This window comes from Aspergillus pseudodeflectus (assembly GCF_044049435.1).
Source record: "Aspergillus pseudodeflectus strain CBS 756.74 chromosome Unknown BJX68scaffold_26, whole genome shotgun sequence".
In the NCBI taxonomy this organism is placed as follows: domain Eukaryota; kingdom Fungi; phylum Ascomycota; class Eurotiomycetes; order Eurotiales; family Aspergillaceae; genus Aspergillus; species Aspergillus pseudodeflectus.
The window spans coordinates 353,535-368,543 of NW_027263802.1; the positions used below are offsets into that span (position 1 = coordinate 353,535).

Genomic DNA, 15,009 nt, shown 5'->3' on the forward strand with positions numbered 1-15,009 from the left:
AGGTTGCCGAGTGGCTGTGACATTGCTTGGAGATGATATCCTGGTTGGGGGAAGAAATTGTTGAGCCACACTTTCCTTTTGTGGTATTGGGTTCCTTCTGGGTTGTGGCTGGTTGCATTTCTGGCTCGCTTGGTCGCGCTCAGGCAAGCCAGTCATGAACTGAGCCACACCTCGGCCCATGAGAAGACGAAAGTGTTTCGCGCCCTTGCGGCGTTGCAAGAGACATGAGAGTCAGGCATCGCGGGTTGATTCTCTATCAGTTGCTTCCAAGCTATGTGTAATAAATCTGCACTGGTAGATCTCAGTAGTCTTGGCTATCGTGGGAGGTGAGGCTCAAGAGAAGAACACTGAAAGTAGTCTAACCATCGGTTGCATGGGAAGGAATGCTGTGTTTTGTCATGGTGTTGTGGTCGGAGATGGACACCGTAGCTTTTCTGTCTGTGGCCTTGAGGGTTTCATCAGCGGAGGGCTATTTAGCCATGGAAGTACTCAAGGAAACGACCGTGATAACTGGAGCGACGATTGTTGTCCAGAGGTTGGTGAAATTTGAATGTCCCTGGGCAGAAGATGTTTGGTATCCATTCCTCTATACCTGACAATAGCCCAACCTCGCAAACGACCCCTCCAGTGGGCATTCATCTTCTTTTCATGGCCATTTGGTTAAAGGAGACTTGCGCCTCAAATTATAGAACATAATCAGCTATTCCTGGGCTTCCTTTCGTTTGAGATTGCACAAGTAGGGATGTGGGTCTCAAAATATAGAAGACCACAATAGATATATAGATACATAATCATCAACTTTGTCCGCCACCGCTGACCAACTGGACCCATTGCAATTTCAACATTTAAATAAACAGAACCAGGCATATTCCTTCATCTAGGTCCAATCTCCTGTCATAAGTATTACGCAAAGGTACTCAATATCGTCCGAAATACTATACCGGGATCCAGATCTAAGCTCGCATAGAGAACATGATTGCATTAAACCACAAAAGTAGCGCAATAATTCTAGGCTCTAGTAGTAGTAAATTATTACTACTTCGTCTATGAATGCAACACAAGCGAGACATAAACATCTGCCTGCAGGTAAGGGGTAGCCTCACAAGTCCCCAAATTCTGACTTTGCCCACGCATCTTGCAATTATCCTTGGGCGATAGTTTAGTGGGATCTGATATCTACTCCGTACGGCTTCGCTTAGTTCAAATTGAATCATTTTGAACAAAAATGAGTCGCGTGGCAATGATTGCGTACAAGGCAACCCGACGAATAAATTCGAGGCAGCGCCAGTGAGGCGGATGCGGAGATAAATTGGACCCGGCCAGATCACCACTCCACTCTCATCTTCTGAATCAACTCCTTGCCTCTCGGAATGTTCGTGGACATGGATGGCACCTTTAATCGATCTCAAAATAGACATATCTGACGTTCAAGGTCCTTTTTCCCGTCACACAGTTGTTATGACGTATCCTGTCGCTACGCTGAATGGCGTATTCAACGGCGTATTGGGGGAACCTCGGAGTTCGGAGAATCGCCTCCGAAACGATCACGAATTCCCCAGCCAATCAGAAACACCAACTAGACTCAGTGGTGGCTGTGTCGAGATCGATTATTGGTGGCCTTACAAGGTCCAAAATACGATCGTCATTGCAGACAGGGAGGGCGAGAAGATTCCAGATACCGGTTGTGAAGGAGGAGTGCCCTCATGGATGATGGAGAGCCCCTTGCTGCGAGAATACTGCTGATGACATTGGAATCCCTTTTCTGACGGGGTGTTATGCAGGAGCATTGCGTTGGGGTGTTGCGTCCACGTCAGTCTGGATGCGCTCATGGCATCATTGGGGAACAGTTGGGAAACACAGATTACCCCGCTAGCAAGGGATTGCGCAGCGGAGATAAGAATGATTCTTTCGTCTTTTGACTGAAATCTGGATTGTCGCTGTTGGTCTTGGCATACGTCGGGTACATAAAGCCAAGTCTCGCCCGGGGCGGTGCAACCAAGCTTCATTCTCCCACCACACGAAGCTTACTTGCTTCTTCTTTCCATCCTTCTCTCAATTTTGTCTGGTTCTCACACTTTCTTCTCGACCTATTGATCGTCGACTGCCACCCTCTGTTCTGAATTTATGCGTAAGTCCCTTTCTCCTGCTATCCAACCCCCTGGTCCCTGAGAGCGAGCCGATCTTGGCATCTCTGTGCCTGGCTTGGCTCGCGGCTTGTCCTGCTCGCAAACCATCAACCCCAGTCATCACAATCAAAGCTAACCAGCAATTTCCATCGCGCAGACCGGATTCGTTCGTGGGCGAAAGCTCACGCGTCTATCAGCGGAAACTCACAACAAGAGGGCTCCTCTGGAACCACACCCCCTTCCCAAGAAGCCGACGAACCCCCTATACGAAATGATCAAGTGAATGATAAACCCGCCGGTGACCCGACCGGCTCGGGCTCACCAAGCGATGGAGAGAAACAACCACAGAAACTGGGACTCCTGCCTCGCATGCAGGCAGGCAGCGTCCGTTTCGTCCGCCACACCAAGACGGCTCTTTGCCACAGCTGGGTCAATGTCCTCTTGGTCTTTGTGCCCATAGGTATCGCCGCCGAGGCTGTTGGTTTGAATCCGGCTATCATCTTTGCGATGAATGCCGTCGCTATCATTCCTCTAGCCGGTATCCTCAGCCACGCTACTGAGTGTGTGGCCAGCAGACTGGGTGATACCATCGGAGCCCTGCTGAACGTCACGTTTGGAAATGCAGTCGAACTGATCATATTCATTATCGCCCTGGTCAAGAATCAGATTCGCATCGTCCAAGCATCGCTGTTGGGATCGATTCTGGCGAACCTTCTCTTGATTCTGGGAATGGCTTTCCTTCTTGGAGGTCTGCGTTTCCAGGAACAGATCTATAACAGCACCGTGACTCAGATGAGCGCCTGTTTATTGTCGCTCGCGGTTACCTCGCTGCTCCTGCCTACCGCATTCCACGCCTCGTTCAAGGATTCCGCGAAAGCAGATTCGGCGACGCTCAAAGTGTCCCGGGGAACGAGTGTGGTGCTGCTGCTCGTATACGTTTTGTATATCGTCTTCCAGCTCAAGTCGCACTCCTACCTCTATGCCAGTATTCCTCAGCAGGTCATTGACGAGGAATCTCACCCCGGTGTGCTCGCGGATTTCATGAACTCGTCATCCGACTCGTCGAGCAGTTCGTCTTCCGATGAGTCGGACGATACGACAACCTCGTGGACTACGGCAAAACGCCTCAAGCGAGCAGTCAAGTATAGGCGACACAGGAAGTTTAGCACTACTTCGCGAGACACATCATCCCCAGACCTACCACGCAAATCCTCCCTCAATGATGTATCATCTCTGGGGGCCACGCGGAAACCAAGCTCTACTAGTGCCTCCAGCCCTAGTCAACGCGATGATGCCGGCTCCTACATTGTCGACTTTGGCGACGACAACCGCCCAACCGCTGATCCTGTCTCCACCTCCCGCTCAACGATTGAACCACAGGCGAGAGATTTTGGCCAACCGGCAACGAGCATCAAGTTTGAGGAAGATCGAGGACACCATAGGCGGGAGCGCAAGACCAGGAAGAAGGTTCGCAAGCAACAGGAAAAGGCAGAAAGGACTGAGAAGCTCGTTGTGCCTCCCCCCACGGACCCCCGTGTCTCATCTCTTGCCGCGGATGAAGGTGTAGGAACCGTTGACTCGCCAAAGAAATGGTCTCCTTTCCGCCCGGGCCTGCCGTCTCTGCTATCCAACACCGTCTTCACCAACCCACCCCCTACCCCTGGTAACTCGCGAGGCGACCCGCTGGGCAATTTCAACGGCTTACGTCGCTCCCATTCTCTGCCTTCGCTTTCGCAACCTCCAGCTCACCACCGTCAACCCCCAGTCGGCAACGCCGTGCAATTCGCCCGCGTCGCCGCCCGCATGCCTGACGCCGTCAATCCGGCGGCGCCCCAACCCCAAGAGCACCCGGAACCCGAAATGTCACGCACAGCCGCAATTGTCATGCTCCTCCTCTCGACAGCTCTCGTCGCCGTCTGCGCTGAATTCCTCGTCGATGCGATCCCCGAGATGGTTGAGAGTTCCTCCGTCAGCGAAGCCTTTATCGGCCTCATCATCCTCCCCATCGTCGGCAACGCCGCAGAACACGTAACGGCAGTGACCGTCGCAACCAAGAACAAGATGGATCTCTCGATTGGTGTCTCTGTTGGCAGTAGTATCCAGATTGCTATCTTTGTCACTCCGCTCGTTGTCATTCTGGGCTGGTGTATGGACAAGGATATGAATCTGTACTTTACCCTCTTCGAGACGATCTCGCTATTCGTCACGGTGTTCGTCGTGAACTTCTTAGTACTGGATGGAAAGTCAAATTACTTAGAAGGGGCGTTGCTTATCGCTGCATATGTGATTATCAGTGTTGCGGCTTTCTTCTACCCCGACGAGAGTGAGTCCAGCGCCCTCGGAGGTGGATAGATGCGTTCACCCATCGCTCTGCGGCCCGCATGGCATTACGCCACTGGCCTAGTTTGGGAGGGATTGGGAGGGTCATTTTCGAGATGATGGGAGAGCTTTGCGACCAGCACCGGCGGTCGTACCGGACTCTGCGCGCAAGTATCCCAGACTATGGACTATGGACTATGGAGCAAGTGGATAAGGATGTTAGTGTTTATTTACTAGGTACTAGTTATCAAGGTTTCCTACTTTGTCGATCAACAGAATGGATTTGAATATTTCCTATCACTGGTTGTCATCTCCTGTATGCTGACGCGACCCTTGGGTAGAAAAAAGCCGCAAGACTGATAATCACAAAGTCGATAGACCGGAATCTAGCCTCGACTGTAGCCCAACAACGTGCGTGACCTAAAACGTGGGAGGGAGAAGGGGATGATATTTTGCAGCCTAGTGCCACGCAAGGAAGCCAACTCGTAGGTACCTGTACTGCCATTGCATAATTGTATTCCCTTGATCGTGTTCCTCATAGCGCTTAGGCAACCCTTACAGACAACTCGTCGCGCAGAGTTTCTTGATGTTCGTTACAACGCTTGCGAATTCCAAGGGCTGGCGGTTGATTCTTTAGCCGGTGAGATCGTGAGCGTTATCTGATGGGCGAATAAAGGTTTTACGATGGACCGGGGTCTTATTGTAGTGCTAGCGAGGTGGCAAGAGTAGTAATACTGAAGCTCTGTAGTGCGTTGGAGACTTGGGTACATTTCACAGAATATCATTCGGGACCAGGTATATAGAGTCGTGATGATGTCAAACTCGCTGGATACCTAAAGAGAGGGAAAAAAGGATAAGGCACAAGAGTTCCAACTGAATGCTAGTCATGTAGGATTCAGTCACACGGAGAGCATTCAAGTATATCAGGCAAGCTCAATGCCTGGGGAAGTGGCCGGGTATAGATGTTGCTGAACAAGGGTTTGCAAGACCCGAGGCGGCATCCCGAGCATCCCAATCCGGACCGATGTCGCCACCAAATTCTCACGACGACAAAAGCACGGAACACACGGGGTTTAATTATAGCCCACTTCTTCCTGGCGAGCTGTATATTTTCCATTTCTTTTGCTCCTTGGGTCTCCATCAACTTGTCGACTCTTGTCCGCCTGTAACCGGATCATGTCTCCAGAACATGGAGGCCTCACCTCAACGCTACCTAGGTACTCCTTGGAAGAACCAAAACACCTCAGAACCAACATCTAACACTCCTACCAGCCTCTTCACCTTCCGGGCACTCCTCCCGCAAAGCTTCACCTGCCGAACAATCCTCTTGATGCTCAAAGGCGCCCTCCCACCAACAATCGTCATCGCCATCTACCAAACCGACGCAATCTCCGACACCACACTAACAGTCGGCTACCTCTCAGCCCTAATCTCCGTCCTGTCGCAGGCCCTCACGCCGCGCGCAAAATTCCTCAAAATCTTCCTCTTCGACCTCCTCGCAACCTGCGTCTCTTCATCGCTATGCTGCCTAGCTGTTTTTTGTGCGGTTCGGGCGCGGGAACATACCGCGCACTCAAGCCCGGATTCTGCGTCCTCGAACAGTACTAGTGGTGATGGCGGGGACTACAACTCCTCCGCCTGCGCCGTGTCGGGCATCTGGCTCATCGTGCTAATCTGGATCGCAAACGGGATCCGCGCGTGGAGGCCGGCTGAGCTCCAGGATCCCATGGTTGCATTCTCGGTCTTTGCGTGCGTGACTGTGACGCGGGCGGGGATGTTCATGTCTCTAAGTGAAGGGCTGGAGTTCGTGAGTCGACTGCTCAAGGGGTTCCTCATTGGGTTTGCGGTTGCCGGGGGTGTTTCGTTGTTCATATATCCGGTTACGAGTCGCGGGGATGTGGGGAGGGATGTGGTAAAGTATGTTAGGGGCATTGAGGGGGTGCTAAGGGCGGAGAGGGAGTTTGTGGATGGAGTTGGGTGGGAGCAGGGGATTTCCGGGGGGAGGGGGACTGTGCGAGGGGTGCGAGAAGGAGCCGAGAATCCCAATTTGGGTGCCAAGTTGATGAGGGTAAACAAGCTCCAGTCCGCCATAACGAGTCTGAATGCTCTACACGGAAAGCTCCAGTCGGACCTTTCCTACTCCAAGGATGAGATTGCTTGGGGGAAGCTCTCGGCTAGCGACCTTGATCGCATCGGCGGCCTCTTGCGCAACCTTCTTTTGCCGCTTTCAGGAATGGCGATGCTTCCTGATATTTTGGACCTCATTGTTGAAGATGTAGACGGGTTAAGTGAGATGGGCGAGGGGTTACAGGAGCCGGTGGAGACTCACCAACTGGTTCGCTTGATGAGGAGTAAGCTTCTGGAATGCGAGGAGCTGGTGAATGGTGGGCTGCAGCATACCCTTCTGCAGTTGGAGATGGTGAACTTGAAGAGCCTGGAACGACGGCGCAAACAAGGGGACGAGGAGACGGCAGTGCCGAGTCTGGATCCTACAGGCGCTGACTTTGTTTTGTTGTTTCACCAGAGGTTGGAGGGGTATAAAAGTTCCCAGCGGAAGGACCTCCCAGCGGGCCTCTCTGAGTGTGAGAAGACGAGTGATGCAGCTTCAGAAGAGCAGAGAGTCCCAGCAAACGCCGATATCAGGCAGGAGCTCTTTCTCATTCTCTACATGTCGCAGCTGCAAGAGAGCCTGCTGACGGCAACAGCAGACTTCATGCGCTTTGCCCACAGCAAGATCGCCGACGGCACAATGAAACGAAACAGGCTCATATACCCCAAAATCTCACTCCGCGAGTGGCTCTCAGTCTCAAGGAAACCAGATGCTAAGGACCAGACCCCCTATTCCGAGAACAATGCACTCGAAGAATATCCAGACCCCGAACACCTCCCTCCCAGGAACCCCTGGGAGAAAACAAGCACAATCCTCCGGTACATCTCCCACCTGATCAGATCCGAAGAAAGCATCTTCGGATTCAGAGTCGCTGCCGCTTCATTCAGCGTCGGAATCCTCGCATACCTCCACCAGACACAAGACTTCTTCATCCGCCAGAGGTGCATTTGGGCAATGATTGTGATTGTCATAGGCATGAGTCCGACGAGCGGACAGACATTGTTGGGGTTTGTGACGAGGATCGCTGCGACGGTTGTTTCGCTTGCTCTTAGTCTGATGGTTTGGTATATTCCTGACCAGAAGACGGCGGGGGTCCTTGTGCTTTTGTACCTGGCAAATGTGTTTGAGGTAAGCCGATCACAGAGTGTGAAAAAGGTGCATATTGACGTGGATAGTACTATTTCTACATCGCAAAGCCACAGCTGTTCGGACCCTCAGTGATTGCAATCGTCACGTTGAATGTTATCGTCGGATACGAACTACAGGTACCTCGCCATATTCTCCCATGCTCTCCACAACAGCCCGACTGACCCCGCAGATCCGCAAACTTGGCATCGAAGTCGGCACCTCAAATGGCCAGCCCTACTACCCAATCTACCTCTTCGGCCCCTACAAGCTCGCCGCCGTAGCAGCCGGCTGCGCAATCTCCTTCTTCTGGGTAATCTTCCCGTACCCCGTTTCCTCAAAGAGCACGCTCCGCAAAAGCATCGGGCGCAGCCTGTTCGTCCTCGCAAGATTTTACAGTTGCATGCATACAACGATCGAACTCTGGATGAGGGGGGAGTTGGGAGATGGCGAGGATGCGAGTTCTGCTTTGAGGAGGTTGGAGAAGATGCGGCATGGAATGTTTAGGGAGCAGATGATTCTTCTGAATACGCTGCGCACGCTGAGCCATTTTAGTGCCTTTGAGCCACCGGTTGGTGGACGGTTTCCGAGGGAGACGTATGATGGGATTATTGGTGAGGTTCAGAGGATGCTTGTTTGTATGGCTTTGATGGCGAGGACGGCGCAGGGGCTTGAGGCACCCACTTCGCCTCCAACAGCACCGACGAAGAGAACCCCCAACGCAACCAACGAATCAGAACTAGAGCGACAATCAGAAACCCCGTGGTCCACCCGCCTCGCAACCATCGCCCTCGAATCCACCACCTTCAAATCCCACTCTATAACCTCCCTTCTCTGCCATCTCAGCTCCGCAATCAGAAACGCGCAGCCACTACCGCCCTTCCTGTCCGCGGGCGGCTCGTTCCCGCTAGCGCGACGGCTACGAGAGGTTGATGGCGGACTCTTGAGTCTTCGACACGTCGAGGACCCGGCCTTCTCGGCGTTTGTGGCGATGGAGGTGCTTAGGTCTGTTGTTGGGCATGGGCTAGCGGGGTTGTTGAGGTATACTATTCTCCCCTGTTTGCTTAGATTGGGGTTGGCTTTGTGCGCTCAAATGGCGTGAATGTGCTTGCTTGCTAATTCCTTTGGTGCCTTGTAGGAATGTGAGGGAGTTGGTTGGGGAGATTTCGTTTGATTTCCATGTGCGACCTGGGCCGAATGGGGCGGAGAGAAGACGGTTGATGGAGGGGAGTGAGGATGAGTAGATTGAGTGATTTCATCTCACGGGGTACATAGAAATTAGGCAATAGGTGCTTTCGTGCTGGGTCCATAGTCTTAGTAAATGGAAAAAAACTTTGATCGGTTCTTGGTATTACCCAGATACCATGAAGCCGCCCCCGATGTTAACGAGTATATTTATTACATGCGAAATGCGTATGTGGTGGTGGAACTGGCATACCAATTCCCCACTAAACACCAGGCGGTCTTTCGGGTCACTGTCTCATGGAAGGCAGAAAGGAGTATCGAGGTATTGGCACTGACCGGAGCAATACGCTTGGAGGCTTGTCTATCTGAGACTGGAGCCAGTAGCTTTACCAAGCGTCCTTCGTCTGTTCCCCATGACAGAGGCAACTAAGGCAATGGCAAGAGTGGAGTTTGTCAGGGCGGACGCTGCTAGAGTATAGTAAGGAACAGAGCAAGTCAAGCGGCCGGTTCCTCCTGCTAAGCCAGGCACGACGAGACCGCTATTGTTCGAGTGGCAATCTCTACAGCTGGATTCCTGTGCGAGGGTGAGGGTCTATCCGCTCTCAAACGGCTTGCCCATCAGGTTCTTCCATTGTCATTCCTGTGGATTGGGATCACCTCATCGGTGCCAATGACACTATGTGTCGGTCCGGGAACACAACCAGGGCTGAGAGCAATGAGCACAGCCAGAGTCTCCGTCCGTCCACCGTCTTTGGAGGCTCTAGCCATCACTGAGTGGGCTGTCCTAGCGGCATGGAGACAGAATGGCTCATGAGCCAGAGCTATATGAAAAGGCCCTCTCGCAACTAAGCGCGTGTAGCCAACTGTCCCGGATTACCCCATCCACAGTAGAAGACGGGGCGAAGAACCAGCGCGGAAGACCACCTTCTTTCATGGGCTGACAGGGTCAGAGCTTCTGTCCAGGGAACACCAGGGACAGCAATAGGTGCATTCCTGCGCAAAAGGAGAGGTTGTAGCTCATTTCCATCCAGTGTAGTAGCTCATAGGAAGCAGTGTCCCTGAAGACGAATGGTTTCCTCATATAACAGACGATGGCTTTACCAACTCAAGCGAACTATGCCCCATTCTTCGAACCTTCATCACGTTTTCCAGGGCAAGTTCGACCACATTCCACTGCAAACCTCCATGCTATTGCGCTCGCCGTTCATATTGCCCATCAGTTGCGACCTTTAGATGAACCTATCGGGGCCCAGACCAGTATCTGTTGAGCTATCATAGGTCGATGTGCAACAGAGGTACACAGCCCCTGGGAACGAGTCTTTGTCGGCAATAATGAGCGTGCCCCATAGCCTCATAGCCACATGAGGATACCTTTTGGCACTCCATACCCGGGTAGAGCATGGTAGTGGTGGTTGTGATTAGCACGGCCATCTGCACATGAAGTCGCATCTAGTATACATCATTCGTGGATTGCAAGTGATGATTTGCCCAAGACTGCCGGCGGTGCCGAGATATTCAAGAAAACTCCCCTAGTATCGCACGAAGGTCAGACTCAAGGTGGCCGCCCTTTGCAACCGCCGGCCAACATGTCAGTCGTCGTTGAAGCCACTCAGCGGCGGTGAAACGACTGAGATGCACCGAGAAAGCCTGAGCGTTATGTTTGGGCCAAGTGTGGAGGGTTGCGATGGAAACTGTACCCCGAATGCTGGATACCCACAGTGGTACCTGCATGGACACAAAGTAGGCCTTGGAAACCGAGCCGCTACTAATCCTTGCAAACTTAGTCTCATCTGAGTAGCAGAGTATGTGTTCGACAATATACCCTCCCTGCTGAGCTAACGCGCCTCCGTGATCACCTCCTCCCACGGCCTGATTACCGAGTCAACCTTGATTCGCGGAATGGGCCTATCTAGGAAACCTCCGACAGCAAGCTGAAAGCAGGGCATAAGAGATGAGGTTAACGAGAGGCTGGCATGTCTGAACAGATTTCCTCATTTCAGGGATCAGGTATCTTCGGCCGTGATCTCCACATTGTTTCCATCTCGACAAAAATCTCCACTTCTCTCCCATTTCCATACGCTCGTATCTGCTTGGCGTTGACTCTATCCGGTAGCACTTTACAGCGCTTTCTGGGTTGGGATGAAAGGAAACGACCAAATGGCATCATAGTCATCAATTCCCGCCTGTTGCGCATGGTGACTGACTGCCGTAGTACCCCACGCGGTTAAATGGCACTACTGGACAAGGCCAACGGCATTGCCCGCTTGCGTGGCTAGTCCTCTATTTCAAAGTACTTAACACTTTCTGGAGCGGAGTTGGCCTGGCTCAACAGGCCATGCAACATCGTGTGCATTCGTTTAGCTGCCCGCATTTCAACCCAGGTCATAAATATATTTCGTGCCGAGGAAATGGCTCACCAAATGTCAAGACTGTTGAGCCGCGATACTCCATGTCAAATAAAATCGATCGTAATTTCAGCCTAACCTTACCAAGTCCAGCCCCAGGCGGCGCGATTAGGATACCATTTGGCTTGGTATAGATGTTGCTGATATGTGGCGTCGCGGTGACGGCAGTTTTCCAATGTGGGCCCTCGTGGTCCCCACCCACTGTAGGCCAATGCGGCCACTGGGTATAATATAAAATGGGGCTGTGGTTTAGTGGTATAATGTTCCCTTAGCATGGGAGAGGTCCTGGGTTCGATTCCCAGCTGCTCCACTTTTTTTGCATTTCTGATGGTTCATGTGCTGTTATCGCTGCATCTACGGCGTCCGACAGCGTGTTGTCGTTTCAAGGGCCGCCGCCAGTAGATGACATGGTGTGCTCTTCGTTTTTAACATAAGCGAATGTGGGGCGGACAGGGCCGACGGAACAACTGAGATTAACATTCGTCCTTTCCTGTATATCCCTCGGCTCCCCCCCGCGTTCTACGCCATCCTCAAGCTCGCCGTTCGATATCCTCTACCGCTGCCCCCTCGGGGACCCTCAAAACGCAACGCACAAGTTCGGAGGTCGAAGAACATTCCGTGGACAGGCAAGGTTGGCTCCTCACTAAGTCTAAGCCGGATTCCTCCTCCCCTCTCTGGGACCCCTTTAAGGAGAGATACCTTGTGGTCTATCTTCACGCGTTCTACAACAGACGCTCGGAAGGTGTGGCAGGCGAAGCTTGCGTGCAACTGACGGTTACGGTCTCTGTACCATAGGCTGGGACGAGGGAGGGATGGGTTGGTCTTCGGGGACACCGCATCCCTGCGGAGGTCACGATTTTGAGGAACAAATCGAACAACCGGCGTGATTCTTAATAGGCGCCCATGCCCTGTCTGTTTTTGATCCTAGAGAGAATGGATCTCATGTCGTTCATCAAGCTGTCTTGCTGCAGCCTGGTATCCAACAAGATCTGGTGATCCTGACAGGAAGCAGCCTATATGACTGATGGTGCTTTGAGCTCGATAGAGCCGTGGATTGCTGGATTGCCATGGCAAGTTGGATGTTGGCATTTTCATTGCTTCCCTCGACGATGCGTTTTATCGCAATGCTGGTCTATTTCACGGTGATCCTGGAGGAGGATGCCAGTTTCATTTGCGCATGAAGGGCATGGCGAGGTGGCAATGTCGCTGTGGTACAAGGTGGTCTGGGTTTCTGGTTTCGCTGGTCGCTTGATAGAGATGACACGCATCTATTCTGGACTCGGTGGGATCCGGGGCATTTGGCCCTTCAAGGTGACTGCGGTCTCATGGCCTGCAAACGAACACCACAACTGCAATGGGATTAGTGTAGTGGGGTCCAGCCTGACGAATTGGCGCTCTGTTTTCTACCAGAAGGACCCCATGAAGCCCCCAACTTGTGAGCGGCTGTGAGGACTTATCTTGGAGTTTCAATGATAAAGCGTGTCTTGTCATCAATCCCATGTAAGGGGTTGACTTTGTGCTAACTTCTAAGAGGTGCTGTCCATGTCTCATCCCATTTTATTGTGAAGAATGACTCTTTTGACTTGGTTAGTGCTAAGAAGGTCATTAATGAGGCCCTGGATGCACGTACAGAGAGCAAAGAATCACTTACCATGTTTTTAGCACTTGAGGACCAAGTACTTCGCTTGCTTCCATCTCGGCTCACGAAATTGGGCCCGCCTGGGCCATTTCGCTGAGGAACAGCAGAACGTGGGCTGATTGCGCTGAGCCTGTTTCTAGATCTAGCAATTATCGTACTGGCGGTATGCTGTTGATGCAGCGAGCTTACAAGTTGATCTAGGTAGATTGAGTATTTTCCGCTCGCTGCTGTAGACTCCTTCAAAGTCTGTAGATCATTCATCGTGGGATTTGCAAAGGCAACTATGGTCTTACGTAGCAGTTTTCCGGTGAGGGCGATATGAGCGGAATCGGAAGGGCAAAGGGGAAGATGTGGGAGAAGAAATTGTCCGACCGATCGGGGGCTGGACTAGAGATTATATAGACTACTGAACCGAGGTTCAAGAAACAGGCTTCATGAGCTTGAATTGCCAGATTCACACCAGAGCAGGTGAAGCATTCGCACCAGGGGGTATACCTTCACAGGCCTTGTGTCTGGATACAGCACGTTTCCATACATATAGAGTGATTCGCAGGCAAAGTAAGCCTTGCCAATGCCACTGGTAACCAAGAAAGTGAATTCAGTTCGCGGGCCTGTGTCTGTTGGGGCTGGCGAGCAATTACCTTCCAGAACCTTCACGGCCTTGAGGGTGGACATGGATGATGTAAGCCGCTGGATGCCAGGTTACTTGGGAACAAATCTGGGGTCTTTGATTCCCGGCTGCTTGGGAATACTAAGACTGTAAAAGTACACCTGGCTCCCGAGGGCCCGGTTCATGCAAGGGCTGTCACAAAGATCAGCTCCCCAAATGCTGCCCAACCGCCTGACTGGCACAGAGTGTAGCTGCAGGCATGCTAAGCAGCAACCCCATTGGCCAGTATTACATATTCACCTGCAGATAGCAAGGAGCATGCAGCCAGCGTAATAAGTCGACGCATCGGCGGCGTCAGAGTTTGGGGAAAGAAAACTGCGGATGACGTGTTGGACAATAGAGTTTCGCTTCCAAGTCGATTTCAAGTCTCGAACTTGTTGGACTCGTGCCTTCTGGAATTTCGCTGAGCGTCGCCAACTAAGCTCCAACACAACCTGCGATCAAAATGGGATCCATTGAGAATTCATGTTTGGTTCCCTCAGTAAACTACTATGAGCTTCTCACCAACGATGGAGCTGCTGAGGTCTTCGTGCAGGCACTAAAGACCTACGGAGCCTGCCGGATTCGAGAACATGGCATCCCCAAGGATATAATAAACAATTGCTTCGAAAAGGTTTGTGGTTCCTTAAATGCCGTATCTTTCGCTTGTTACTGACACCTCGGCCAGAGCTGGACATTCTTCGAGCAAGACCACGAGGTGAAAGCCGCCGAGTCGAGCACAATCCCTGGTGCGCGCTACGTGCCCTTTGGCAGCGAAAAGATCAGAGGCGAGGCACATCTCGATGAGACGCTCGAGTTTCGACATTGCGCTTACGATTCACCTTTGCCGTTTGGCTCGAGCGCAACACGCGAGCTTCGAGATGCCTGTCGTCCTTTCCACGAGGAATGTAACCGCGTCCATGCGACGCTGCTCGGCGCGATATCATCATCGCTGAACCTAGCCCGGCCCTTGACCTCAATCCACAGCCTTCAAAATACATACTTTGCGCCGTATTTCTACCACTTTCCAGACAGGACGGACAAAGAGACCCTTCGCGTCCCTCCACATATCGACCCGACAACCCTCCTCTTCAACTTTCAAGACGCCCTCGGCGGCCTCAAAGTCGCGGACCTCAGCCAGCTCGCAGGGAAATCACTCTCCGCCCACGCAGTCTCAGAGGCAGATGCCGCGTTCATCCCCGTTGTATGCCAACCGGGCGAATTCCTGGTCCTTGCGGGGAACCTTCTCCGGAAGATTCTTGGTGGCGCGATGAAGCACTCTGTGCATTGCGTTGAGAGGCCCGTGGGAAGCTCGGGGTTCCATTTGAACTACTGGACTATCCCCAATCTGGACACTGCTTGTCAGGTTGGAGAGAGGGAGGAAACTGTAAAGGACTACCTGGCCAGGGTGTTTCCGTCGGCGTTTGGGGGGGCGTAGGGTAGGGGTCTGA

General features: G+C 52.4%; 4 protein-coding genes and 1 non-coding gene across 5 annotated transcripts; 4 read left to right on the top strand and 1 right to left on the bottom strand.

The window, feature by feature from the left end:
- Positions 1-720: 720 nt before the first annotated feature.
- Positions 721-1,971, bottom strand: BJX68DRAFT_238903 (uncharacterized protein). The gene has a single exon (XM_071040434.1). The coding sequence runs from the start codon at positions 1,416-1,418 to the stop codon at positions 954-956; it is 465 nt and encodes a 154-aa protein (XP_070898237.1). The 5' UTR covers positions 1,419-1,971; the 3' UTR covers positions 721-953.
- On the top strand, positions 1,459-4,478 carry BJX68DRAFT_255892 (putative membrane bound cation transporter; the record flags this gene model as incomplete). The annotated part of the gene is made up of 2 exons (XM_071043121.1): positions 1,459-1,681; positions 2,284-4,478. 2 exons carry the CDS (start codon positions 1,459-1,461, stop codon positions 4,476-4,478), a joined length of 2,418 nt encoding a protein of 805 aa, XP_070898238.1.
- Positions 4,479-5,446: 968 nt separating this feature from the next.
- BJX68DRAFT_276363 (MFS transporter) lies at positions 5,447-8,924 on the top strand (the record flags this gene model as incomplete). The annotated part of the gene is made up of 5 exons (XM_071048082.1): positions 5,447-5,662; positions 5,718-7,683; positions 7,731-7,820; positions 7,874-8,721; positions 8,819-8,924. Exons 1-5 carry the CDS (start codon positions 5,622-5,624, stop codon positions 8,922-8,924), a joined length of 3,051 nt encoding a protein of 1,016 aa, XP_070898239.1. The 5' UTR covers positions 5,447-5,621.
- A 2,584-nt stretch (positions 8,925-11,508) lies between these two features.
- Positions 11,509-11,580, top strand: BJX68DRAFT_t103. The gene has a single exon. It is a non-coding gene; the product is annotated as a tRNA-Ala (tRNA).
- Positions 11,581-14,024: 2,444 nt separating this feature from the next.
- BJX68DRAFT_267773 (uncharacterized protein) lies at positions 14,025-14,996 on the top strand (the record flags this gene model as incomplete). The annotated part of the gene is made up of 2 exons (XM_071045901.1): positions 14,025-14,192; positions 14,247-14,996. 2 exons carry the CDS (start codon positions 14,025-14,027, stop codon positions 14,994-14,996), a joined length of 918 nt encoding a protein of 305 aa, XP_070898240.1.
- Positions 14,997-15,009: the final 13 nt, after the last annotated feature.

Bases quoted from the DNA above. Each gene is read 5' to 3' on its own strand.
- BJX68DRAFT_238903 (XM_071040434.1), bottom strand. From the start codon at position 1,418: ATGTCTATTTTGAGATCGATTAAAGGTGCCATCCATGTCCACGAACAT.